The sequence below is a fragment of the Bipolaris victoriae genome (assembly GCF_000527765.1).
Source record: "Bipolaris victoriae FI3 unplaced genomic scaffold scaffold_9, whole genome shotgun sequence".
Lineage (NCBI taxonomy): Eukaryota > Fungi > Ascomycota > Dothideomycetes > Pleosporales > Pleosporaceae > Bipolaris > Bipolaris victoriae.
In genome coordinates this window covers 244,461-270,444 of record NW_014575383.1, presented here as the reverse complement: position 1 = coordinate 270,444, position 25,984 = coordinate 244,461, and the positions used below count along the sequence as shown (strand labels likewise).

At 51.1% G+C, this 25,984-nt stretch overlaps 11 protein-coding genes across 11 annotated transcripts; 8 read left to right on the top strand and 3 right to left on the bottom strand.

Moving 5' to 3' along the window:
- Nucleotides 1-457: 457 nt before the first annotated feature.
- On the top strand, nucleotides 458-1,780 carry COCVIDRAFT_12538 (hypothetical protein; the record flags this gene model as incomplete). Its single annotated transcript, XM_014705251.1, has 1 exon — nucleotides 458-1,780. One exon carries the CDS (start codon nucleotides 458-460, stop codon nucleotides 1,778-1,780), a length of 1,323 nt encoding a protein of 440 aa, XP_014560737.1.
- An 890-nt stretch (nucleotides 1,781-2,670) lies between these two features.
- COCVIDRAFT_34186 (hypothetical protein) lies at nucleotides 2,671-4,104 on the top strand (the record flags this gene model as incomplete). Its single annotated transcript, XM_014705366.1, has 3 exons — nucleotides 2,671-3,440; nucleotides 3,488-3,890; nucleotides 3,949-4,104. The coding sequence occupies 3 exons, from the start codon at nucleotides 2,671-2,673 to the stop codon at nucleotides 4,102-4,104; spliced, it is 1,329 nt and encodes a 442-aa protein (XP_014560852.1).
- A 3,454-nt stretch (nucleotides 4,105-7,558) lies between these two features.
- On the top strand, nucleotides 7,559-9,540 carry COCVIDRAFT_12536 (hypothetical protein; the record flags this gene model as incomplete). Its single annotated transcript, XM_014705250.1, has 2 exons — nucleotides 7,559-8,539; nucleotides 8,590-9,540. The coding sequence occupies 2 exons, from the start codon at nucleotides 7,559-7,561 to the stop codon at nucleotides 9,538-9,540; spliced, it is 1,932 nt and encodes a 643-aa protein (XP_014560736.1).
- Nucleotides 9,541-11,279: 1,739 nt separating this feature from the next.
- COCVIDRAFT_23108 (hypothetical protein) lies at nucleotides 11,280-13,251 on the top strand (the record flags this gene model as incomplete). The annotated part of the gene is made up of 2 exons (XM_014705271.1): nucleotides 11,280-11,476; nucleotides 11,538-13,251. The coding sequence occupies 2 exons, from the start codon at nucleotides 11,280-11,282 to the stop codon at nucleotides 13,249-13,251; spliced, it is 1,911 nt and encodes a 636-aa protein (XP_014560757.1).
- A 358-nt stretch (nucleotides 13,252-13,609) lies between these two features.
- Nucleotides 13,610-14,804, bottom strand: COCVIDRAFT_88117 (hypothetical protein; the record flags this gene model as incomplete). Its single annotated transcript, XM_014705365.1, has 2 exons — nucleotides 13,610-14,518; nucleotides 14,583-14,804. The coding sequence occupies 2 exons, from the start codon at nucleotides 14,802-14,804 to the stop codon at nucleotides 13,610-13,612; spliced, it is 1,131 nt and encodes a 376-aa protein (XP_014560851.1).
- A 2,086-nt stretch (nucleotides 14,805-16,890) lies between these two features.
- Nucleotides 16,891-18,077, top strand: COCVIDRAFT_88355 (hypothetical protein; the record flags this gene model as incomplete). Its single annotated transcript, XM_014705364.1, has 3 exons — nucleotides 16,891-17,017; nucleotides 17,067-17,191; nucleotides 17,247-18,077. 3 exons carry the CDS (start codon nucleotides 16,891-16,893, stop codon nucleotides 18,075-18,077), a joined length of 1,083 nt encoding a protein of 360 aa, XP_014560850.1.
- A 327-nt stretch (nucleotides 18,078-18,404) lies between these two features.
- COCVIDRAFT_88113 (hypothetical protein) lies at nucleotides 18,405-18,719 on the bottom strand (the record flags this gene model as incomplete). Its single annotated transcript, XM_014705363.1, has 1 exon — nucleotides 18,405-18,719. The coding sequence occupies one exon, from the start codon at nucleotides 18,717-18,719 to the stop codon at nucleotides 18,405-18,407; it is 315 nt and encodes a 104-aa protein (XP_014560849.1).
- Nucleotides 18,720-19,853: 1,134 nt separating this feature from the next.
- COCVIDRAFT_23105 (carbohydrate esterase family 8 protein) lies at nucleotides 19,854-20,855 on the top strand (the record flags this gene model as incomplete). The annotated part of the gene is made up of 1 exon (XM_014705270.1): nucleotides 19,854-20,855. One exon carries the CDS (start codon nucleotides 19,854-19,856, stop codon nucleotides 20,853-20,855), a length of 1,002 nt encoding a protein of 333 aa, XP_014560756.1.
- Nucleotides 20,856-21,379: 524 nt separating this feature from the next.
- Nucleotides 21,380-22,033, bottom strand: COCVIDRAFT_58559 (hypothetical protein; the record flags this gene model as incomplete). Its single annotated transcript, XM_014705362.1, has 1 exon — nucleotides 21,380-22,033. A coding segment is annotated over one exon (654 nt), but the record flags the coding sequence as incomplete, so codon positions are not given.
- Nucleotides 22,034-23,251: 1,218 nt separating this feature from the next.
- Nucleotides 23,252-23,704, top strand: COCVIDRAFT_88408 (hypothetical protein; the record flags this gene model as incomplete). Its single annotated transcript, XM_014705361.1, has 2 exons — nucleotides 23,252-23,324; nucleotides 23,379-23,704. 2 exons carry the CDS (start codon nucleotides 23,252-23,254, stop codon nucleotides 23,702-23,704), a joined length of 399 nt encoding a protein of 132 aa, XP_014560847.1.
- A 1,295-nt stretch (nucleotides 23,705-24,999) lies between these two features.
- On the top strand, nucleotides 25,000-25,977 carry COCVIDRAFT_88046 (hypothetical protein; the record flags this gene model as incomplete). Its single annotated transcript, XM_014705360.1, has 1 exon — nucleotides 25,000-25,977. The coding sequence occupies one exon, from the start codon at nucleotides 25,000-25,002 to the stop codon at nucleotides 25,975-25,977; it is 978 nt and encodes a 325-aa protein (XP_014560846.1).
- Between the last annotated feature and the right edge of the window lie 7 nt (nucleotides 25,978-25,984).

The window sequence follows — 25,984 nt, the reverse complement described above, 5'->3', positions numbered from 1 at the left end:
TAGATATTTGATATATCCATTATATACATAGCGACAAAGGGCAGGATCCACTAACTTGGGGAACGGCGTGCTCTATGAGAAGAGGCTTGATAGATCGAAGTAACTCGAGAATAGATAATATGATTGTTCACGGATTCAATGTGACCAGACAAATGGACTTCAGAGAGATCCTATGATCACATGATTTGGCGAGGGATGCAAGCGAATGCGGATGTCCGATAACGCAACGGAGATGGTGGTGGGATGCTTGGCGTACCTATGACGCTCATCCGAACTTTCTGTACCCCCACTCTCGAAGCATCGAAAACATTGACTCGGTCGCATAGCTCAGCGAGAACAGCAGAAACAGGCTTACCAGAGTTCTGCCTGTACCGAGCTTCTTTCTAGTCCCTCCAAGCTCACAATTGCTTGTCTCTGACGACTATCAAAAGCTGCGGCTCGCGCGCAAGCCCCCACCATGTCTCTGCCAGCAAATACGCAAACACACCAACTCTCACGACTCGCAACCCTCACACCGCCTTCAAACTCGCGAACATGGCAGTCCGCGCCACATCCGACTCTCCCCATTGTTGCGACGGCCTGCTCAGACCGAAGCGTTCGCGTGTATAGTCTCACGTCTTTTACACTACTCCACTCGATAACCGGAGGTCACAAGCGCAGCGTACGAACAGTATCATGGAAGCCTGGTACACAGGGCCAGAGCGTGTTGGCTACAGGCAGCTTCGACTCGAGCGCCGGCATTTGGCGGCGTGAAGAACAAGGCGGTACATTGGAAAACGACTTCACGAACCGGCGTATGGGCAACACCGAAGACGATGATGGGGACGACGAAGCAGAAGACTATCAATTCAGTTGCATTCTTGACGGTCACGAATCCGAGATTAAGTGTCTCTCGTGGAGCCCTTCTGGGCAGTACCTAGCCACTTGTTCGCGCGATAAGAGCGTGTGGATATGGGAAGAACTGGAAGATGACAACTTTGAGACAGTAGCCGTGTTGCAAGAGCATGATGGAGACGTCAAATGCGTGGCGTGGCATCCAGAAGAGGATCTTTTGGCCAGTGCAAGTTACGATGACACAGTCAGACTTTACAGGGAAGACGCGGACGATTGGGTGCAGGTTTCCATGATAGATGGACACAGTCAGACGGTATGGTGGGCTGAGTTTGAGGGAAGTGGGATGAGTAAGAAGGATTGGAGAGCACAGAGAGAAGGGCTATCTGAAGAGAAGACACAGTATATTGAGGATCTTGAGCGCTCGGGGCCACGGCTGGCGACATGTTCAGATGACCGCACAGTGAGGATATGGAGGCGGAAGGCAAAGGAGAGGGATGATAATTCGAGCAGCAACACGGGTATACCAAGCATCATCCGTTCGGCGGCGATTGACGAAGATTGGTATCAGGAAGCCATACTTCCGCAAGTTCACGAACGCGCCATCTACTCAGTCTCATGGAGCCGCAGGACAGGCATGATTGTCAGTGCTGGCAGCGACGGCAAGGTTATCGTGTACAAAGAGCGCTGGAGGCAGGATGCCTCGAATGCCGCCAATGGAGATCAGATGGAGCTTGATCCGGCGCAAGCACAATCACCGACGGAATGGATAGTTGTTGCAGAACTGTTTTCAGCACACGATGTGTTTGAGATCAACCACGTTGCCTGGGCGCGGAGAGCAGACAAGGGTAAGCGGTCTGAAGATGAGGAGGTGGTGCTGAGTACTGGCGATGACGGGGAAGTTCGGGTCTGGACGCTGGACGAACCAGCGGCTAGGGCAGGAACATGAGGCCCAGGCCTATTACCGCAAGCAGTCAAGCCCTGTTGTCTCGTCTCACCACATCGTATGACCTCATGTGCTCTTTTTTTACTCTCTTTACTTAAACTTGCGGGCCTCGTAGCGAGTAGTAAATGCAGACTTGCGGTCTACGCGCCGCAAATTAAGGTCACTGGCGGCTCCAGACGGCAGTGGGCTTGAGTTGATGGCTTGGATCGATTACAAGTCGTCATCGCGTGCTTGTCGAGCGTGGCGCGTTGCAGGCTCTGGTGTAGCGGCCGTGTTGTACGTCTAGTAAGGGGACGGGAAGAAGGCCAATCTTACAGAATGCAGGAATCAGAATGGGCAATGCCACACGTGGGCAGGCTTTGGCAATTGCTGGTATGCGGTGCTGTGGCGCAGGGGGCGGCGAGTGAACTTTCGTCATGCCAAGAGGGCGATCGCGATTAGGATCAGGGAAGCGGTGCGAAATTTATGGGAAGATGCGAGGTGTAATCTACGCGTATCTGACGACGTTTATTTGCCCACTGTGTCGCGATTGTGCACACTCTTCTGGCCACTTTGCCTGTCTGTCTTGTTTCTGTGCTCTGCCTACACCTGGTGAGCCCGGCCGCGTCGCCCTCTCGACACCTCCCTCCTTCCTTCACCCGTTAAGCGGCCCCCTTGGTAGCGGTCACTGTAGCTCCAGCTTTCGGAATCCGACCCACGTCTTCCGCGTATCAGGACCGCGCGTTGTCCATCACAAAGCTCCTCGGTCTCCTCCACCCCACACCTGCGGTCGCTTCCATCCCAACGCATTTTCGCCAAGAGCGCGTGTTCTGTAAGAAGAACGACGTTGCGCCCATAGTCGCCCTCCCCCTCTCGTTGCTTGGTTCACCGCCTGCACCCATCTGCCACCGCCTATGCCACCAAAACGAAAGCGAACCACGGCCGTAGACTCCGTCAAGCAAGACGCCATGGACCCCGTCCAACCCTCTTCTCGCGATGCATCCGACGAGGGCACCGTAGATCCTGTGCTCAAGGCCGTCGCGTCCAAGAAGGAGCGCCAGGCCGACACCAATGGCACGGCCAAGCGAGTACGTGTAGCAGACGGCCCCCACAACGGCGAGGACGACGAGGAGCGCGCCAGCAAGAAGAGCCGCCGCACATCATCATCCCCAGACAGCGAGCATGGCGAGGCAGGCGAGGCCGAATCTATGCGCATGCCGCCTCCTCCAAAGGCCGGTCTGGTCGATCCCGTCGGTTACAAGACGAACCCTCCGCCCCAGGGGCGCCCGGTCAGGATATACGCAGATGGTGTTTTTGACCTGTTCCACCTTGGTCACATGCGTGCGCTTCAACAGGCCAAGACTGCCTTTCCGGACGTCCACCTGGTGGTCGGTGTCACGGGTAACAAGGAGACACATAAGCGCAAGGGTCTGACGGTTTTGTCTGCAAGGGAGCGCGCCGAGAGCGTACGCCATTGCAAATGGGTTGACGAAGTCATTGAAGATTGTCCGTGGATCGTTACGGCCGAGTTCCTGTTGAAGCACAACATCGACTATGTTGCTCACGACGATCTGCCATATGGAGCGGACGAGGGCGATGACATCTACGGTCCCATCAAGGAGCGAGGCATGTTCCTCGTCACCCAAAGAACAGAGGGTCTCAGCACAACAGGTATTATTACCAAGTAAGAGTCTCACTTCCACCAGTCAGGAGCCTGCTAATGTATTATAGGATTGTACGAGATTACGACCAGTACATCGACCGCCAACTGAAGCGCGGAACGTCACGTAAGGAACTCAACGTATCGTGGCTGAAGAAGAACGAGCTCGATGTCAAGCGTACAATGGCGGAGCTGCGCGACAGCATTAAGGCCAACTGGACCACAACCGGCATAGAACTCAGCAGAGATTTCCGTCAATTCTGGCAAACAAGTCGACCAGGAAGCCCGGCCAGAACTCCTACAAAGGAGCATTCGCAAGCCGAAGCCATGGATGTCTCAGGCTCCGCTCGATCGCCCTCGGCACTCTCACGACTCAGTCATCTGGATATTCCGCGCGCGAACAACCCCTCGAGGGAATCATCAGAGTTCACCGCTGGTTACAACCTCGGTCTGATTGGAGGTGTACGATCATGGGTACGTGTTGATTTCTTTATCTGTGAGAGTTGAATAAGATGCTAACATGAGACTGCAGATGGCGCGTAGTCGTCGCAATTTGAACGACAGCCGGCCCCAAAGCCCTATTGACGACAGTTCAGACGAGCATGAGACCAAGAGCTCACATGAAACCCCACGTGGACGTACCGGCAAGCAAACAAAGAGCGAGCCATCCGTGGAAACTGCTGCTTAGGAAGCGTTTACTTGCTACTTGAAATAGATGATTGCCGCCTGCCTACCTCCCTTTTTTTCATTTCCTCGTTATTACTACTTATCCTAATATGATGCTGTTCCCGCGCGACCAAACACGCTTCGTTGTTGTTGCATAATACTAACAAATGATTGAGTGTCTAGCTGCGTCAAACAGATTGGACTTTTTCCACAGATTGATGGCCAGCTTGTTAGTGCTCTCTTGGCTGTTAGGCAGACAAACGATTCACGTTCAAAGCGTCTGTTCGGCTTAATTTCTTTTTTTTTCACTTCGTTTGATGGTTGATCATGTTATTCAAAGACGAAACTGGGAATCGGCATCGTGTTCGGTAATGGACGGATCTTGGGAGATACGAACAGAGAATCCGGTGTATGTTCGTGCGTACACTATGTTGTCAAGACGCCACTGCTTTATCTTAAAGAACTTCGCCTTGTCATGTAACTGCAGCGCAATGAGCTTGTTGTTCAAGGATATCATCTTAGTACGTGATAGTAATACGATAAAGTTGTAATCCGAACAGAGAGAGTCCATGCCCATAGCCCGCACACGCCAGTCTACCACCATCACACATAACCCTGCTGGAGATCTAAACTCCAAAAGGGCGCACAATGGAGAGACCCCGAACAAGGCGATTCAAACCGAAAACCTTGTTGTGCTTTGTTCGCTCATAGCAATTGTCAAGCGACTCATGAAGGCGAAGGGGAAAGCAACAGCATGGAGGTGAGTTGCCGACCTGATTGCTCTTGCTTGATTGTACTGAACGGGGAGATAGGCAAGGGAAGACATAAGGCATAGTTGAACAAGGCGATCAGAAGTCATATAATTCACGAGATGCTCATAACAGCACTCCAATAGTAAAGCCAATTCCAGCAAGCAAAGAACATCCAGACGAGACCACAATCCCACTTACCCATTCCACTCGCTTCACACATTTAGTCGTCATACAAACGAGTCTAGCAGCACCAGAGTACAAAGGCAAAAAAAAGATGTGTACAGCCCTCTTCACCACGTCCCTGCACTGCGCCTGTCCGCCCACGCCCGTATACCCGTACGTCCGCCTCTGCACAAAAGCCACGCAGCACACGCCCGCCAGAGCGTGTGCAGTCGGCAGTCGCATGAGTCAGACGGCGTGGGCGCGGGGACGCTGTGCGTGGTGTGTGGACTGCCAAGGTGAAGCGTTGAGGGGGGAGAGGAGGGAGCGCGTGAGGAGGGGGGAGGGAAGGCGGTGATAGGGCGGTTGTGACGAGGGGGAGAGGGGGATGATGATGTAGATGGGGTAGATGGGGTAGGGGGGTTGTTGAAAGAGCGAAGTTGGAAATTTGGACGGGAGGGTTGGAGAGGGGGGGGAGTGGAAGCATGCATGCGGGTTTTCTTTTGCAGGTTGCGTGTGGGGGGGTTTTGTTGCAGGAAGGAGGGGAGGGAGAGGGGGGTAGAGAGACACGTCATTGCGAGAGAGTGTGTGTGTATGCGGTATGTATGTAAGTGTTTGAGTGGTTTTTTTCCTTCATGTTGGGTGAGGCAAAAAGGAAAAAGGTACGCAAGTAAATGGGTCCGGATCCAGTGTTGTTGTTGGTTATGGGTTGTTGGTATTATGGGTTTCGATGGTCGGGATTGCCTATTTGGGTTATGGCTGGATCCTCATACACCGGACGACACCAGAGTCCGTGTCCGGAGGTCAAACGTCAGCGAGAAGAGAGAGCGAGAGCAGCGGGACGAAATCTTGATTGATCTGTTTTTTTTTTGGCGAGGCGGGTGCGCTGGGAAGGGGATCATCGGAGTAATTAATAGCATGGAAACATCGTAGCCAGGCACCAGATGAACGGGGCGATTTAGCGGCGTTCGGGGAATGGGCGGCTGAGAGGGCTAGAGTGAGGCTAAAAGAGGGAATGAATGCATCTCGTCCGAGTAAGTAGTAAGTATGATGACGGGGCGACATCCGCGCGACGACGGCGTTAACCGCGTGTCGTCGGAAGTGGACTGTGTGAGATTACTGTGTAGTGTATTGTATCTTTCAATCTTCATCTCTTTCCCTCCGTGTCTTTTGTCCTGTTACATAGACACTGTCTCAGTCTTCTTGGCCGCGCCCCCGTCAGTCCATACGCTGTATCGGCAACGGACCGGGGAGCAAGTAAGTAGGCTTCAGGATGGCTGGCTTTTCCCTGGGTCAGCATGCAAGCCGCGCGACTGCTCGCCCTGGTTTTGGTTGCGAGCAAAAGTGAGGCGGTGGTGATGCGGTCTCCGGTGCGCACGGCCAATTAGCGGGTGCCGCACGCCGTCTGGGCTGGCTGGGCTGCACATCTGCTGCATCTTCCTCCCTCTCGACATCGCCGCCTCCACCGTCGGACGAGCTCTTCGAGACACACGACTGGCGACTAGCGGTGAGCGTGTTGGGATGACATGCCTTGCAGCTTCACCCTCATCCTCGTCCCCGCCCCGGCCTCGACGCGGAACGCCCTAAGCCCGTCGGCGGTTCTATGGCGATCGCCTCGACGGTATTGCTTTGCACATTCGACATATGGTCAGGGCATAACCACACCCGCTGTCTGTGCCCAGTCTTTAAACAAGAACGCAAGGGCACGCACCCGACTCGTATCTCAGCCTCCAGCTTGCGCAACCGAGCCCATCCCTCCCCTCCCTTCCCCCCCCCAGCCGCCAGACCATTGCTGTTTGAAGTACGCAGCGTCATTCAATCTCCGTCGTCACCAATACCGCCGCCATCATCATTTACCACTACAATCACGACCAACATCACACCATCTAGCAGCTCTCTCCTACGCCTGCCTACACACACACACATCGTTACCACTATCATCAGTAGTAACACTCCTTCCTCCTGTCTGTCTCTCTGCTTTCTGCTTGTTTTCCACTCTCTCTCTATCTCTCTTGCACTTTGCTTTTCCTGCAAAGTGCTTTCCGTCCGAAGCCGTCTCTCTACGCTTCCTCTCTCTCTTCCTTGTTGTTCTGTCGCTCTTTGTCATTGCGGATGACCTTCTTGTCCCCCTTCACTATGTCAACGCCTGTCAAGCCCTAAACTTGTATACCAACAGTCTCCATTGACCTAGTATCTCAAGCGGGCACATGCCAACAAGGTACGACTTTCATCCGAGCACCGTCCCGCCCTTCGCGGCGTCTTCGTGCTTGTCTGACTCGGAATGTCATCTCGCTCGTTCCAGCAGGCCCCTGTTGTGCCTTGGTCAAACAACCCGCGAACACGTTTCCATTCTGTGTCTTACAAACCGCGCTGTCTTGGATAGTTTGGTGGGCTAACGACTGGCAGTCAGCGCTTGCAGCAACCTTGTGCGCTTCTCTTGAGCGTTCGCTTCCCACCAGGACTTATCACCACTGCTTTGCCCACTCACGCGCTCGTCACCACACCGCCGACCAGCGTCACCGTACTCCCAGCACACGTCATCACATGAGAACTCGACCGTCATCAATGCAGAAGAACTTTGGTGGCGTACGCCGGCGCAAGGAAATGAGCTCCCACACGCCAAAGACGAATCCCAGCGCCAACCCGTCCTTTGCGTCAGAGCAGCACTATGCGTCACGGTCTGGCGCAATGGACGTAGATGGCATCGAGGTATCACCATCGCCATGGCACGGCTCCATCTCTGGCCCAGAAGGACAGACTGTCGAAGAGAGACAGATCACGGACCAGGGTGCAAGGCAGGCTAGGGATCATGTTGCCTCAAAAGAGATGGTCACTCCATCGCCATCACGACGTTGCTATTTGATCGTACACGAAGAGCTTGCAGAAATGCTCAAAGTTATGCTAAGCGAGCAGCCCGAGACGCAACCATCTGTTGAAGAGTTAGCCCAGGACTTTCTGTATGCAACACTCACGCCACCCGTCACAACGCAATCGTTGAGCGAGCTAGACATGCAAAGTATCATTACCAACATCAAATTACGGCATGACGTCAACTTTGACCGAGATCTGAGCTTCCGACCTAACTTGGATGGTGCAAAAGGACAAAGGAAGGAACGAACCGCTGACAAGTACTGGACAGCGTTGATCGCTGAGCTGGAACTGTACAAGCGCTTGTTCCAAGGAACCCCACCGATACCCCAAGCCAAGTTGGAACGATTTGCTCGTGGCGCGCAACGGCGAATTCCAGTCTTGTTCCAGACGATTCGAGATGTCATCAAGAGCCTCGTTCCCGACAGTGATCATTCAAGAGTAGATGAGCACCTCGATGTTCCTCTGCTGATGCAAGAGATTGAGCGTGGAGTGTGTGACTTTGTAAGGCTAGCGGAATGGATTGCCCGCCTCCTCAAGGAGCATTGTGCCCCGATGCGTGATGTGTGGGTTGACGAGATGGTGGCCCTCACAAGACAGGGCGCAGTTACACAAGATTCAAAGCAGATCATCATTGGCCTGAAGACGCTCTTTGCTATCCTCGAGGCGATGAAGCTTGTGAGTTTGATAGTTCAAAGTTATGCCAGTAAAGACTAACCGAGATCCAGGATGTCGCCAACCACCAGATTCGAAACCTGAGGACGCTGCTTATCGAGGATACAGTCAACTTTGAAAAGCACTACCATCTGGAAAGACTTGTGAGCGGCAGAGCCAGGATCAACGTCGATGCTGCAAAAAGCTGGTTCACCGCCGCTGTTGAGGAGTTTGTATCGCAATGTTCACCACGACCAAGGGCTGGACCCTGCCTCGAGCTTGAAGTCTTTACCCGCGCTGTTACGGCCAAGTCGCTTGGCCGAGACAGACGGGGAAATCTTCCTGAAACCTTTTTCCTCGACAACGACCGATTACGTGTATTCAGAGCTGAGGTTGATGATCTGGTCATGTTCGAAGTCTGCATGGAAATGTGCGTTGCAGTGGCGAAGCAATTCGGATACCAGGGACCTATCACTCTCACTCTCGGCCAACAACTTCGCACTGCCCTCACTGCCATCATGGGCGAAGCTGCTGGGTACGGTGCTCATCAGTGGATGATGAACTCGGAAGCTCTTTCGTTGGAGATTTTGCGACACGCGTCCCGTCTTGCTGGACAACCAGATACACATGGTTTTGACCGCATGGTTGATGCCAACATGAGCTTGCGTATGCTGTTCGTTCGCCGAACCGCTCACCATGCTGCACGTCTCGAGGCTTTGCTCCTACCACAGATTCTCGCCAACGTCGACCGCCACAGGGCCTCATCGCCAGTGGATCTTTTCACCAATCTTGTTCCCATTTCAGCATCTTTGCCTCCTCTACCAAATACGTCACGGTCCGGCGTTTCTGATGCATTTTCGCTCGCTCACCTACAACCAGAGACTGGCAAGTTGACAGACCTCGTTAACCGCATCACACACATTATCCTACTTCACTGGAGAATATGGGCTCCTATCGCATACGTTCCAGAAGATGTACCACACCAGTCACCCGCAGAGGAGAATGCCACATCATCCCCTGCTTGATGAATGCAATCCCAACAGTCATGACTGAAAACTGATTCAGGAGCGTCTGTTCCCAATTAACACACAGGTCCGGAGGTCTCCGAAGCCAGGCCAAGTTATGCTTCGCTTCTACCTTCCAATCAACACATTTAACGTTTCCCATGTCGACATTTGTTTTCTCGTTGTCCTTCTCATTTTTCGGAGTTTTTTACAGGGGAAACAAATCTGGATGAACAAATTACGGAAAGGCTTTATATACCCGGCGCAAAATTGAAATATGGGTCTATGTCAGCTTTGTATATCTTTTATTTGTTCGTTTTATTTGTTTACGATACCACCTTTTTTGGCAACTTTTTTTTCTCTTTCATTTCCTGTGTTGTTATTCGCCGGCACAGCGGCCAGGGTAACAATGGTATACGTTTCTTGTAATGCAAATTTGGGGGAGTGGACAGTGGAGACGGGCAAAGAAGGGGAGCGGGGAGCCTTTTTGTATTTTTACACTCGATTTGATATGTAGTTTGGATTTTTCTTCTCTTTTTTTGCTTAGCGATGGTGTTGAGTTTGATTCAAAGCGTGTTGATTGGTTGTTTGGTTCGTTTGTCTCTTCTGTTTTCTTTGTATAAATGGAAATACATTTCGGAGAGTTTTTTTCGTGCTTATGAAATTGGTTGGGTACACGTCTTTTTTTCATTCTCTTCTTCTTAGAAATCTCATCTCTTGGTGTAACCGTGTTTGCAATATGCATCTTTGCGAAGTGTTTGTTCTTAAAGTATTTACACATGTTTTTTTTCTTTGTTGTCTAGTCAAAGGAGGACATGTGTAAGAGTGGAGATGGAGGGGGGGATGTTAATTGAGAATAGGATAAGTATGTGGACAGGCTTGAGTGGTGTAAGGCTTGGCCAGCACAAGCCACAGCTCCGCCACAACTGCTGCCTAGTGTACTACACCACCACAACCACGTCATTGGCCCCCTTTAGTGGCTGCCTGGTAAGGCTGGCCTAGTAATTTCCTTAGCTACATACATTCCTTCATGGCATACATGCATACGGCAGCGTGACCGGGCCGAGACTCGTTAAACGGCGTCACCGGTGACCATGGAATCATCTGCTTAGCTGCATTCTTTTTTTGCGCCGCATCGACACATGTCAGTGCCAGCTGAGTAGCCCTTCAATCGACGTTGCAAATCACCAACGATTCATGTCGCAACGCCCTTTTTGCACCTGATAACTCGGCCGCAGCAACTTGCTCTAGCGCCTCGTCAGATGTGAGTCAGGCTGCTTTCTCATGTCCGACGGTAATGTTCAAGGCAACGCCTTGTTCCTATCAGCGGAAAAATGAGTAGCATCGGACATAGGCGACCGTGCATGTCGCACAGCCACTTGTTTACTAGCTTAGGCTGCAACCCGCCCTTTTTTTGGAGTCTTTACCTAGTTTTATTGCGGGGTAAGTAAGACTAAAGGACTTTTGGGGTGTGAAATGCACGTTACGCACGTTATGCACGTTATGTCATAAGAGGAAATTGGCTTGGAGGAGGTGGCGGCGGCGACCAGTATTAATATTCTGACCTCCCCTTTGCTCACATGTCCCCATTCTGAAACCTGTGTCTTTTCAAACTACTTCACTACTTTCTTTGAGGACCCACTAGTGAAGCAGGCCTTTTTCTTTAAAGGTGAGAGACAGGCTTTGAAGGGGTTTACTGACTGTGGTGGCGATACTTTATCTTCCCTACTACGAGCGGATAACCCACCTTAGCCCTCGTCATGGAGAGCCTCAAGGGAGTGCTGCCACAGGGATTCGCGGAGGGGGCGATTGGCATTCCTGGCATTGGCGCTTTTGCTCAGATTCTAATGGGCAAGCTTGGAGTCGATGTTGGAAATCTAATGTCTTTCTACCTGCTGCTATTTGGTGTTTATCAAGGAGCACTGTATCTCTACAACCAAGTCTACTATTATCTACTGTAAGTTGTATAGCCCCGATGCTCTTCAAGACTTCATATCTAAACACGCATCATCATCTAGGAATTACGGAACTTCAGCTATTCGAATCGATGATGATGACGATCTGTACGCCCAGTTCATCACCTGGATATCGGAACAGCGCATGACGGAGCTAAGCCGAGATCTCAAGGCCTCCTCCAGGAAGCCTCGGGCCCGTTCTGATGACTCTGACGAAGAGTCGGATGACGAGCCGGATAACGAGGATGTCCTTGATGAGTCGGGCATTTTCCAGTACGACAAGTGGGCTGGTAATAACCCCATCTACTACGAGCCTAATCTTGGTAACGACAAGTTCAAGTACAACGGCTCCTACTTTCAGTTCACCAAGGACGTGCAGGAGGACAAGTTTGCGCAGCGCAATAAGTACTGTCTCATTATCCGCTGCATGGGCCGAAACACACAGCCTATCAAGGAGCTCATCGAACACGTTAAGACCTGGTCTAGCAAGAAGCCTAACACCATGACGGAAATCTATCGTGCCGAGTCGCGACATGGAGGGTACTGGCAGATTCAGTCGACTCGTCCTTCGCGCCCTATCAGCACAGTCACGCTGGATGAAGTGCAAAAAGATAAGATTGTTGCGGATATCAATGAGTATCTTCATCCTGCTACTGCGCGGTGGTATGCAGCAAGGGGTATTCCGCATCGTCGAGGGTACTTGTTCCACGGACCGCCAGGAACAGGAAAGACTTCTTTGAGCTTCGCAGCGGCTGGTATCTTCGGACTGAGCATCTACTGCGCGTCTCTGAGCGAACCCGATCTCGGCGAGTCTCAGCTCGCGTCACTCTTCAGTCTACTTCCCAACCGATGCATTGTGCTCTTGGAAGACATTGACTCTGCAGGTATCCGACGCGAAGGATCTGGAAAGACCATCTCGAGTTTCGATTCCGGATCCGACTCGGAGGACGAGACTGAAAAGGTGTCCCAGCCACTAAAAGAGAAGGACAACGAGGAGGTAGTCAAGACCGATGAGAAAAAAGAGGACACCACTGAGACCGAAAAGAAGGTTTCTCTCCGTAGACGAATCACGCGCTCTCTCCGCACCCAGAAACCCATCACCAAGACCGACAGCGAGACCACAACTCTAGTCTCCAAAGACGACGCCTCCGAAGCAAACACCACCGTCGACACCACCTCTGAAACCAAATCCGCCCACAAAGTCCACGTGACCGAGGACCAACCCACCAAGAGCAAAATCTCCCTCGCCGGCCTCCTCAACATCATCGACGGCGCAGCCTCAAATGAAGGCCGCGTCCTAATCATGACCACAAACTGCCCCGAGAAACTCGATCCCGCACTCATCCGCCCAGGACGCGTAGACGTTCAAATCAAATTCACCCTCGCCACGCACGCCCAGATGCAGGATATCTTCCGTCGTATGTATAGTAACGACACGGATACCGCCCCTGCATCCACCTCCCCCTCCACCTCTAAACCCACACCCAGCGCAAAACCCCGTACTGCAAAAGATAGCAGCGACGAGAAGGATAAGGGCAAGCCTGCTACTCCCTTCCTTCCTCCCCGCTTCGCTACTTTACCTCCAGCCGAGCTCGATGATCTAGCGCAGAAATTCGCAGATAGTCTACCCGAGAATTCGTTCTCGCCGGCGGAAATCCAGGGATACCTGCTTATGCGGAAAACGGATCCGAAGGGTGCGGTTGAGGAGGTTGCGGCGTGGAGGGATGGCGTGTTGGAGGCGAGGAAGAAGGGGAGGAAGGTTATTGAGTTGAAGTAATTAATCTTCTTAATCTCCTTTTCTGAGTGTTTGTGTGGAAAAAAGCATAGCGTGGAGTTTTAGCATTGGTTTTCTTTTCTTGCATGGTAATATTTGGGGAAGATGGACAAGTGGATTTTTTTTTGGTCATAGACATTTGTCTGGGAGATGAACAACGGAATCGGAGATAGTGAGATAGAAGACCAAGGATATATAATTCGAAAAATCGATACAGCTCGAGTGGTTGTGAAAAATTTCAATTCGTTGCAAATGGCTCGGAAACAGATTAATCAAACGCCTTTTTACGCCTTCCCATCGCCTTTTACGCAATGTAAATCATGCAAAGTAAAACCATCGTCATTCTCCTCCTTTCTTTTTTTTAATTGTCTAGCCAGTCGAGGAATTCGGGGGTAAAGTAGCTGACTACTATCGAAGCACCAGCTCGCAGGATACCCTGAGTCGCCTCCTCGGCCATCTGTCTCAATTCAAAGACACCGGCGGCTGCCGCTGCATGGATCATGGCGTACTCGCCAGAAACCTGGTATGCTGCGATTGGCATATCCTTGCCAATTTCTTTTGCGTCACTGATAATGTCTAGGTACTGGCTGGCAGGCTTGACCATGATAATATCTGCGCCCTCGCCGATATCTCGTACAATGGCTCGTCGCGCTAGACCACGGCCACCAGGAGGCAGTTGGTAGCATCTTCGGTCGCCGAATGAGGGGACTGAGCCGGCAGCGTCGCGGAAGGGGCCGTACAAGCAGCCCGAGAACTTGGCGGCGTACGACATGAGCGAGACTTGGTGTGCTATTCCAGCCTCGATGAGTCTCAACTTGATTGCGCGTATGCGACCGTCGTTCATGTCTGAAGGCGCAACGCAGTGCGCACCGGCCTGCGCGTATGAGAGAGCGACATCGGCGATGCGTTCCACGGACAAGGCGTTGTTTAGACTGCCGTCATCGCGCAGGATACCGCAGTGACCGTGTGAGGTGTATTCGCACAGGCAGACATCGGCAACAATAAACAAATCGGGGAATGCTCGTCGAAGCAGGCGGATGGCCTTGATTACAGGGCCCTTGGGGTCATCCGCGTTGGTGCCGAGGGCGTCCTTTGCAGCGGGCGCGAGCGGCACGCCAAACAGAATGACCGACTTGAGGCCCTTTGCGACAAGAGGCGTAAGGTATGGCACGACCTTGTTCAGGCCTCGGCGGTGGATGTTGGGAAGCGAGGGGATGAGCGTCTCTTCGTCAGGCTGATCGGAAATAAAGAGGGGAAAGATGAGCATCGACTGCGCTGTGCGTTAATTCCTGCGATGCTTTTTCAAAGGAGAAAAAAAGTCGCTACCAGCATACCTTGGTCAGCTGGCGCTCTGACTGCCATGCTCGCGACAGAGGGTGACTATATCCTCCATGCAACTGGCTCTTTATGTCGCCAGATATGCTTACGCTCGTGGCAGCAGTGCTAGCGTAGGATCGTGTTGAGCGTGCTTCTGACACCTGCGAGCGCAGATCCGGTCGGTCGGGTCGCTCCGAGTTACGGTATGCAATGTCTGAGACGAGCGAAGAAAAAGACATGATTGCGGCGAGGAATAGGGTGTCGAGGGAAGTGTTCCGAGGTGGTGAGGGGCTCTTGCTGCGGTTGTACTTTGGGCGGTCTAAAAAGGTGGCGGATATACGATTACGGACTTCCGAGGTGTGGGACGTTCACAACAAGAAACGATTGTAGTAGACGAACAATGGCGATATGCTAATGTCCGCAAAAGAGAAAAAGAGAGCGGTAGAGCACGGTCAGAGCGGAAGTAAACTGCAGGGTCCCGAAGTTTCTGGGCACAATTTACAAAGGGCGTGGCGATACTATATGGGCATTGATTGCGAAGGACGCAAAACTATGCCCGATGACGAATGGGAAGTGCAGGATTACTCGCATCCAGATAGAGTTTAGTCGACGATTATGTCAGACAACCGCGGAATTCTTTCGGTGGCCGAGGCAATGCTCGGGATAAGCCTTGCGATACCCTTGCATGCATCCTACTGCGACACAACATCTCAACTTCTTACCTATTTGCATTCACGAGCATCCACTATAAGCGCCATGCCCAGCGATTCTTAGGTCCAGAGTGTGCCTAGATTCTGCCTATAACGGGATCCAGCCCTCTGTCGCGCACCAAGCCTCCTCCACTTCAGCTGAACACTCTACCCACTCTTATTAGATAATTAACTCCACTGAGCTTGAGTCTCGTGATCGGTCTACTGTGTATGAAACTCTACTTCACAGCCCTTTCGAGCTCGCTGCAGCCATCTCATTACAGCCTGCCACCCTCTCTTGCACATGACGTAGCAACCAAGTCTGTCCTCAGATCGACAATAGCTTGGCTATGGTTGTGATTTTTCTGCCCAAGCTCCAATCGTTTCGCAACACTGGCGAATTATATGCTTGTTTAGAAGATCACACTCCCAGAGGCCTTGGTGTAGCATTGGCATGCTTGGTGGGCTCGCGTGCCATGCCTATCAATATCGGCAAACATTGCTGCGGGCTATCCCTGAATACACTGATCTTCAATGCTCCATGTCCCTGAGATCAGGTCCCGACATCGATTCTGGTGTACCTCAACCAGAATCCTCACCTTCCCAACAATCATACCCCCTGCCCCAGACAATGCTGTAGTCTGGTAAGATTGCCCTTGAGCTCACGGGCGCTCTCTTCGGGTATCTAGAACGTACTCTACAAGTAGCGCAGCGCCCTCTACCGTTTTGCCACTGGCAGCAACACTCGATCATCGGACTATTATAATGCTCCCCAAGACGTTCACTTCGATCCTGAAACAGCCCCGATGTCTCCTGATAACGAGGGCTTAATCCTAATTGAGTACCTTGTGCGCATGTGGCGGCGGCGATTTCGCATATGACGGCAAGAATATCGATAATGTTCGCTGCCACGAAAAAAGGGACTACCTGGCCCCTCGGGTTGCGAAAAAAATAAATAAACTAAAGGTATGGCGTGGAGAAGATGTCAAAAAAGCAAAGTGCAAGCCTGGACAAACCCACCTGAATGGTACCCAAGATTCAACCACACTATTTCTCCAGCAGCCCATTGTACTACTTACAGTCCTGTTCCGTGGTTTGCTAGTGGCGATTTCAGATGATTATCACGCTGTAGTAGTATCAAAGATATTTCTTCAAGGATAGAGACTCTTTGTTTTGACACCTCAAAGCCCGCGGACGCAGGGGTCCGCTTCGTCAGAAAAGCAACACCGTTGAGCGTAATACGCTAACCACCCATGGGGACCAGATACAGGCTAACCCTCAGAAAACGTTTACCAACCAACCGACCTACACCATCCACTGAACTGCTTTTCCTCGCTTCGGGACCTACGCCATTACACTATAGGCGCCACTCCACACTGCACCAGGCCTTCGTTCACGTTAGTCCCTCCAAACCGACCCTTCACACTCCCGTGCCGTGCTGTATGTGACAGCGGCGCCAACACGGGGCAGCCACGCTTCTATCCGCAGCCCGTGCCTTGATAAACATGCTCGAACAAGCACATCAAAAGCCATGCGATTTGCGAGATCCACTAAAGTGCATATAAACACCAAGCGACGCACCAGGGGTTGCGATTCATGGTCCCCAACTTCTTGACACTTTGTTCCATCACTAGCCATGTCAGACAACTTGAAGCCCGCCATCATTGGCGTTAACATAACGTTGATATTGCTCACTTTGTTGGCTATCAGTTGTCGTATTGGAAGAAAGTTTCGGATGGTGAGCAGCTTCAGCTGGCACGATGGTAGGTTGACTGCAGGCATGTCATCATCAACTTTACTGACGATTACAAGCTCTCGCTGCGTACGCAGGATTTTGTGCCATCATGCTCTCGATCGTGCAGATGGCCAGCACACATATCGGTGGAGGCCTAACCCTCGATGCTATTCCACCTGAGAATATCACTCCTTTTCTCAAGGTTCGCCTCCACAGCCTCCACATCTGATATCTTCTGCTAACAGTGTACACAAAAGATGGTCATGGCATCGTTGTTCTTCTACTTCATGTGCAACTGGGCTGTGAAGCATTCGTTGCTTTGCTTTTACTCCGAGCTCACCTTCGAACACTCGCATCGCATATTCATCTACGTGATGCACGTCTTGGCTTTCATGTTTGGTTTTTCGTGCGTCATCATTGGTATTTTCCAATGTCTCCCTATCCAGAAGTTCTGGAACAACGAGATTGAAGGATTCTGCATCGACAATGACGCATTTGGCTACTACAACTCGATCTTTATGCTCTTGAACGACATCGTCCTCTACATTATGCCAGTCATCTTTACCTGGAACGTCAATCTACGCCGCTCTCACCGCATCGCCGTCAACTGCCTCTTTGCTCTTGGAGGCCTGGTCCTAGGAGCAAGTGCCGCACGTGTCTACTTCATGGACCAGCAAGTCAAGCACCCGGATTTCGCATTCCGCTTCGCTTCGATGATGATCTGCTCCGTCATCGAAAACCACCTTGCTGTCATTGTCGCATGCGCGCCCAACATCAAGGCACTCATCGTGTATACCTTCCCCAGCCTGCAGGGCAAGTTCGACAAGATTATCAGCACTGGCGATGCCTACCGCCACAAGTACAAGAGCGGTTACAAAAGCAAAGATTCCGCTACTCTCGATGTGGAGTCTTCAGGAATCATGAAGATGAAGGACGTAGAGGTCAGAGTGGAGAAGCCCGAGCGGCCTGGCTTCTTCTCGACTGGAAGCTCAAAAAGTGGGAAGACTAAGGACCAGTGGTGGCGAGCGCCAAATAGCTGGGCTGTCGAGTCTACCACGACTACTATCGCGTCTACTAATCAGAACTAAGAAAGCTTTGGACTATGGGGACATGTCATGTTTGAAGAACTGATCCTTTTGTAAACGTGGTTATGCAAGTTCATTGTATCTTCCTCTATTATCATAGTCGACTATTCATAAAGCGAAAAAAAAATGAGTTTTCATCTCTCATTACGCCTTCTCCCTGAACGTCCTTGCAATCCAAAATTACCCATTTTCCGATATTAACTCCCTTTTCCCAATGCATTACTCCGCCCATTGCGCTCGTTGTTGTACATATATTATCGACCATGGTTACTCCGTCTATTAGCGTGCAACAACGTTGCTCGTCCCCATATGCCTCGACCACTTCTAGGTTCACTGGTACTTGACTTCCGCACCCTCCTGCGTCTCACGTTTCCGTCGCTTTCCACTCTTTTTCCCAAGACACAACCATCCACTGATAGCCGCACGCAATCGTTTCCAAAATGATTCCTTCGACATTCCATCCCTTGTAGTCGTGATAGTGACGGTGGGAGGCTGGGGTAGCGCCGTAATGCTTAAATCGTACGCATCCTGTAGATTAACCAGGGTTGCGCTTTGGGGGCGGTTGGAGCTTGTAGCTGGGTTTGAAGCAGGCTCATGGTAATCATGGAACAGAATAGAGTTTATGGGGAGATGGCGCGACTGCATATTTTTTTTTGGTGGCGTTGAATGGAAGACAATTTGTTGGATGGAAAAAAAGACGAGAAACTTGCTTGTCGGACGGCGTTGCCTGACAGATTTGATGCAGTTAAGGTTTTACTTGACATTGACAAATGGTTGCGCAATAAGGGGTGAGATGCTCATGGAAAACGGGGTTATAGGTGGCGCGTCATTGTTTGGACAGCCAAACACCCGTTGTTGTGTAAACGGTGGTGAAGGTGAAGGTGAGGATGGGAGTGAAGACGAAGGCGATAGCTAATCGTCCGTTAGTGGATTACGCACCCAGCCTAATCGGACTCTTGGAGTCAGGCTGCGGTCTCCCTATATGAGTCGTGTTATACAGGTTAGATTGCAGGGGTGGCTTGTGTTTCGACGTCCGTTAGTGATTACAGAGAAGAATATCGGTCGGATCCTATGGAAGCTATGATGATGATGTGGGAGTTTGGGCGATCAAGTAAATGCCTCCGGTCTCCTAAAACCTCGGACAGAGGCGGAGTGGAGATTGATTGTGGAGATTGAGCAAGCCAAGAGCGGAAGAAATTAGGCAATTGCCCGGCATGACATGGTTCGCTCGAATCCATGACTAGGAAGTGTCAGATTTTAATAGGGTTATGTACGTATACGCAAGCCTACAAAAGCGATGAAGTATCTTCTACTAGCGTTGATACAAGAAGACGCGTTGCCTGTCAACAATGACATCTTTAGTCTGACAGGCTGACCATAGACATCTACCGCTGTAGTAAACAACCTAAGAATGGACACATCCCCCATGATTCCCGTCCGCGCGTTTCCGAATACGGTTGCTTCGGCGATTTAACGATGAGATTTCCCCAGATTTTCCCGAAGACGGAGCGGAACCCCCCTGTGCCACCAATCATCCGTCGGCCTTGTTGATTTAGCCACGCCACCACACTCAAGATCGAGTTCATGCGTAGGCAATTCTTACTGTAATAATCCGGCCGAGGTCTAGCTCGCAAGCGTAGTCACAACGGCTGAACTGTAAATCCCAATCTAATACAGTTCCTAAATCTAGGCCAGACTGTAATATAATAGTATAAGTATGTGTCGGCCCTGCCTTCTAGAATATCGCCGTGCTTGCAAAGCAACACTGATCCCAACATCATGAAGTCGCACATTTCCTTGTCTGCCGTCCTAGTCTGTGTCCTCGGAGTCGTTTCCGCCGACAAGCAAGTGCGCACGAAACCGGACCAAGGAGCCTTAGTCGTCGATGCATCAGGCGCATATCCGAACAGCTACCTCAACATCAGTGCCGCTGTAGCAGGACTTCACAACAAGACAGATGCCCAAAAGATCTTCATCTTCCCCGGCACATACACCGAGCAGGTCTACATAGGCCGGCTCGCAAGTCCCCTTACCATCCAAGGCTACACCAATGATTCCACTACCTACAAGAAGAACCAAGTCACCCTCACCTACAACCTCTCGCGCAAAACCCCCGGTCTAGCCAACAACGACGCAACATCCACCCTCCGCCTCTGGACCTCCAACGTAAAACTCTATAACCTCAACATCGCCAACACCTTTGGCGACGGCGCCCAAGCCCTCGCGCTCAGCGCCCAAGCCACGAACCAAGGCTTCTACGGCTGCAGCTTCACCGGCTACCAAGACACCATCTACGCAAACGAAGGCCGCCAAATCTACGCCAAATCCTTTGTAAATGGCGCCGTGGATTTCATCTTCGGACTCCGCGCCGTCGCCTTCTTCAACAAACTCGACATCGAAACTATCGGCACCGGCTTCATCGTCGCCAACGGCCGCGACTCAGAGGAAAACACGAGTTTCTACGTTTTCAACAAAGTCAATGTTACGGGGTCTAGTGGTCCCGGTTCGATCGATCTGGGAAGACCTTGGAGGCCGTTTAGCAGAGTGCTCTTCCAGCAGAGTTACCTTGGTGATGTGGTTACGCCGCGGGGCTGGTCGCGGTGGGACGATGTGCAGAGTACGGATAATGTTACTTTTCAAGAGTATCAGAACTACGGGCCTGGAGCGAATACCTCGGCGAGGGTGAGCTGGAGTTCACAAGCTAGCGCCCCGGTTAAGGCGTCGGATTTGTTTGGGAGAGATTTTGAGAAGGAGAATTGGGTAGATGTTGATTATTTGTAAATTACTTTCATGAAGGAGGGGACTTGTGTATATATGATTGATTTTATGGGTTACGGTAAATTTTTAGTGCTATTTTCTTCCCCAGCTGCTTCGGTAGATTCACGTGTGCAATGATTATCTATGTAGAACAATTACGTAGCCCTATCCTGACTTGGCTCAAGCTCGTCCGACCTCACCCTAGGACACAACCTCCAAGGTACATCCTCAGGCCATGACGGCCATAGCGTGCTGCTTGGTAGTATGCGCTCAGTGAAGAAGCCCGCATCTTTCAGCCCTTTATGCAAATCGCCGTACAGTTCCGGCACCAGCTTGATACTAGGAAATGATCGAAACTCAGTTTGGTTGGAATTCAACACATGTCGCAAGATACGGGCGGGGTAATTCACCCGGTCATCACCCCTGTGCAAGTCTCTAACGGGTAAATAATAGTGTACTTCCCAATCAGTGGTCGTATCAGAAGTCATGATTCTGAGAAGATCCTCAAGGCGAGTCTTGGGGCTAAACCCGTCCATGTCCCGCCAGCAAGCGAAAAGGTGATCGAGGTGCAAAACTGCCTTTCGCTTCACACCTTGTTCCTTGAAATGAGCAAAGTTGTGCTCGGACGCAGCTCGCCAGATTATGAACGCTTGTTTCAATACTTCATAGATTTGAGAGAGATCTACATAGATCTCTGTATAGGGGTGCCGGCGGAAGGTGGAGGATGGGTGGTTGACGTGGAGATGGAAATGCGCATGCCTGAAAGATGTAAGGCCAGTAAAGACGGTACTCTGTATCCCTGATATTGATGAGTTACCATTCTCATTGATGTCAGAAATCAATTTGCAGAAGTTCATGTCAGCCATGATGGGGATGTAGGCTGTAGTGCGGGCTTCGAGCATGGAGCGCGCCTCGGCAGTGGTCTGTTTGCATAAAGAAAGTATACTTGAACCTTCGCAAAGGGGTTTGTATGGTCCTGGGGGGCAGACAACGAGGGCATTACCTGCAGCGTCATCACCCAAATCTAGCACGTACTCGGTGATGAAATTGCGGATTTCAGGCGGAAAGCGTAGCAGAGAATTGTTCTGCATCTGCTCGCTTTCGCTGTCTTTTCCCATGGATCCGAAACGCACTTGAGACTGGCGGGTCACCTGAACTGCCTTCTCGACCTCTTTCCTCTTGAGTTTTTTGTTCAGATAAACCTTACCTACATGCATGGGAACTTCACCGTAGAAGAAACGACCGGAGTTCATTGTACCGATGTAGTGTTGTGTTAGGTCCGAATGTAATCAAGGGCAGACAGCAGCTTCTGTTGAAGAGGTATTGGGCGTACTAGAATGGTAAACCTTGGAGAAATGAAGAACTTAGTCTCAGTCTCCAATAGATGGAGGGATGATTAGATAGAGAGGAATGTTTTATAATGAGCCGTGGATCAAGTTCTCGATAAAAACCTATTAAGGTTGGAGAGAGTTGTGCATATACCCAGATCCATTGTTAGTGCACAAATTGCTCTTTTGGTAGTTGCTAAAGGACTTTCGTGTAGCGCAATGTGAATGGAAGTCATACGTTCACAGTGTCTTTGAAGTGTGCTGGCGACTGTCTCCCCATCGTTCCTTTTATTTGAATGAAGAAAGTAGAAGTGAATGGAGTAATATCACGAGGGTTTCACCTTCATTCAAGGTCGATTTGATATATTGGAGGCTGCTCCGAATCTTCAATTAAGATTTTTCTTCTCCAAAGGGGTGGCTGAAGGAGGTAATTTAGGATGTTTCACCAAATAATGAGATCCTCAGCAGGGTTGTGATGAGTAGTTTCGAAACTATTTTCATTCTCAAGTATTTGGTGGGAGTCCATAAGACACGGTATGGAATCGCCATGTCGTTCCCGTTCCGAAGGAGGGTTCAGGGCGTCCGCAGTGCTGCACGAGCTTCATTAGTCTCTGTTGGTAACCGCTGCTTGAGTCTTCGAATTTCGATAACTGCTGTAATACACATGGTGGTGTCGCATTCGTGAGGAACGCCGCCAGAAATGAAGAAATTGGAAAAGTCTGGGTTTTTTGATGGCTAACAAAGGTGAGTGGAATGTCCAAAGAAGAGTTAGAGATGTACGATCAGGTCGACATTTAGAAGTTGATACACCAAGAGTTTTGGCTACTCAAGGCACGGACAGGGTATAGTTTGCCCTGCTTTTGGATCAAAAGATTCAAGGATTGTGTCAATCTTTAGGCAGGCTGCTGTCAAGCACGTAAACATAATGATTCGTAGTGTCTTGCGCTCGGTTGTGCGGTTTAATGATGACGTTCTTGGAACATCACCAGCACGTCAAGCTCGGGCCCGACATACACCCATACTTTAAGAACTTCGAGTATCCAGAAAAAAATACATCCAAATCCCCAGAGAACTCATACAAAACAAACCATAATGTCAGGAGTCTTGAAAAGCTTTTCGCGCTCAGCGCCCATTGCGAGTCGCGCTCTTCAACAGCGAGGTCAGGGTGTGTATCTCGAGCATTGTATTACCAAAAGACTTTCTAACATATCAACCCAAGCTTTGCCACCGATTATTTCTCGTACATATGCCAGCGGCGCCGTACCTGGCCAGTCGTCCAATGTATCCAACCCGCAGGCGAGCAGCGCTGAGAGCCAGTCGATCAACCACAGCGCCTCGATTGGACAGACGGACAAGAATGATGGCGACCACGTATCGATACAGAACCCAGTTAGCCACCCAGAAAATGATCGGGTAGGAGCATCGGAGGAGGGTACTGAGAGCCAGGACCACATGAAGCATGACCCAAATGAGTCGGATGCGAAGAAGAGGGAGAAGACTTTGGAATATGGCCAGAACAAGCCTTTGGATGCGGCTGACAAGTAGTTCGCTCTGTGAGCTTATTAATGCATTGTACTTTAGAGGTGTAAAAACCAAAAGCTCTTGTAATAAAAAATGTAAAGATTCACCGGAAGGTGCAGTAATCCACTAGCATTCATACACACAAGAAACAATCGAAAAGAGTCTTCTGGATATCATTACCGTCTTTCCATTTGCACTGTTCATAAAAAACTTGGTTACCCCCCAGCATTAGTCGGCATTGCTACCTATTTGACTACACAAGGGATTTACGATCTCCTGAAACATACCTTTGAACACCGGCTCGCTAAAACATCTTGTTCCCTACATCAGATCTTGAAGTAGAGCAGTTCCCCAGCAGGCCCCCATAACAAGATTCACTTGTCTACAGCCCAAAATGGCAGTTTCAGACGAGCACGATCTATGTGGCGCTTCGAATTAGGTTAGTGGATAAAAAAAACACTCTTGCATGAAACATACGCGGGATCTGGCGACCTTGGGGTCAATGCGCCTTTGAACAATTGTTTTTGTGTGATTGAGATTTCGTGGCTGCGGTACCCGAATCCTCCAATACCTTGGCATTCGAAAGCACTTCGAGTCCGTCTGCTGTTGGAGGCGAATCTCCGACCCGAACAGTGCTGACTTGACTATTGAACCGCAAGTAGCTCGAATGGCCGCCCTGGGAGTTTCCCTTGATTAACGTGGATCACCTTTTTAGGTAATTGGCCTGTTATTATGCAGCACGTCCTTGCCGGTACTTACTTACTTACGTCCGCAAGCCGACTAGCTCAACTGCCGTCAACGCCGCAACAAGTCTCCAATGCCTGACGAGCGGTAAGATTCCGGACGAAACGATGTGACGCGAAGCTTGGCTCGTGTTTCGAAACCAGGTACCGATGGCGGAAACGAGGCGGGCGCTAGTGTTTGGCAGGTAGTACATACAGCCAATAACTTCCATCGCGTGCATACTAGCGCCCCGGTGCCATCTCCCGTCGTTCATGCTCTGCTCCTTGAGGTCCACATTTGCCTTGGGCATTCACGGCGAACACTCTGCGTTGGGAAAAGAGAACAACGGCGGGTTGTGACGCCTGGGGCCTGGGAAGCTCAACAGAGAAAGTAAGGAGGGATGTTCCCGTGTGTGGGACGAAGTGTTTGTCGCAGCCTCAGGCATAAGTAGGACGAGGGGGCGCGCCATTGTCTACGTGCTTGTTTTCTCTTCATCACGCTTCATTCGTTTTCCAACCAAAACCTTCCATTCCATTCCTTTTTTTTTCTTCTTTTCCAAAGGCTGTGCCAATACATTCATTCCACCAGACACAGGCATGTCTCTTTACACCGTCCTCACCGCAAGCTTGCTTGCGCAATACGCAAGCGCCTACACCCAAGTCAACGTCCCCTCACCCTTTATGCAAAAAAACATCGACCCCATCGTCTTCCCAGGATCCTTCGACAAATCCCATCTCCACTCCTTCTACGGCTCCGACGCCGTAACCGCCACCACCAAAACAAGCGCCGAGCTCCAAAAAGGCTGCACAAGCGCAGAGGTCGCAGACGACCTAAGCGTCTACTGGGTGCCCACCGTCCTCTACACCGCCGACAATGGAAAATCCTACCTCCCAGTCCCCGTCTCGCGCTTCAGCGCCTACTATAACCTCGGCGAGACCCCCGCCGAAATCGCCATTCCCCAAAACGTGCAAATGGTCGCCGGCAAAGCCGAAGCAAAAGACAAAGCCAGCATGGATCCCAACGCGAAATCAGAGTGGTTCTGCGAAGGCGACGACCCCGTTGCCATGGATGCGAACGGGTTCCCTAGTAAATCCTGCTCGACCCACCTCCAACAGCTCCTGTACTTCCCGCAATGCGTCAACCCCGAGACGCTGGCGACAGGCTACAAAGACCGCGCAAACGGCACACCAAACTGGTGCCCGAAAGGCATGAAGTCGATGCCCCAGCTGCGCTTCTCGATCCGCTACGATCTGCGCAAGGCGCTGCCCAACGGCTGGTCTGGCACTGCGCCCGTCAAGCTCGCGTGCGGCAATGCGTTTTGCTCGCACGGTGACTTTATCAATGGGTGGACGCCCGAGGCCGCCGAGAGTATGGTTGCCACGACCAAGGAGAAATATCATTTTCTTCCAGTCAAGGGTAAGCTTGCTGCGACGGCGTGCAAGCCAAAGGATGCAGATCCTACCCGTGGTACGAGTGATTATGCGAAGAGCGTTGCGGCCATGGCGAAGCGCAGTGTTGCTGCTTGGGGCTGGGAGACGAGGTCGAGACTTGCTCGTTTGGTCAACGGGGAGTGAGGAGAGG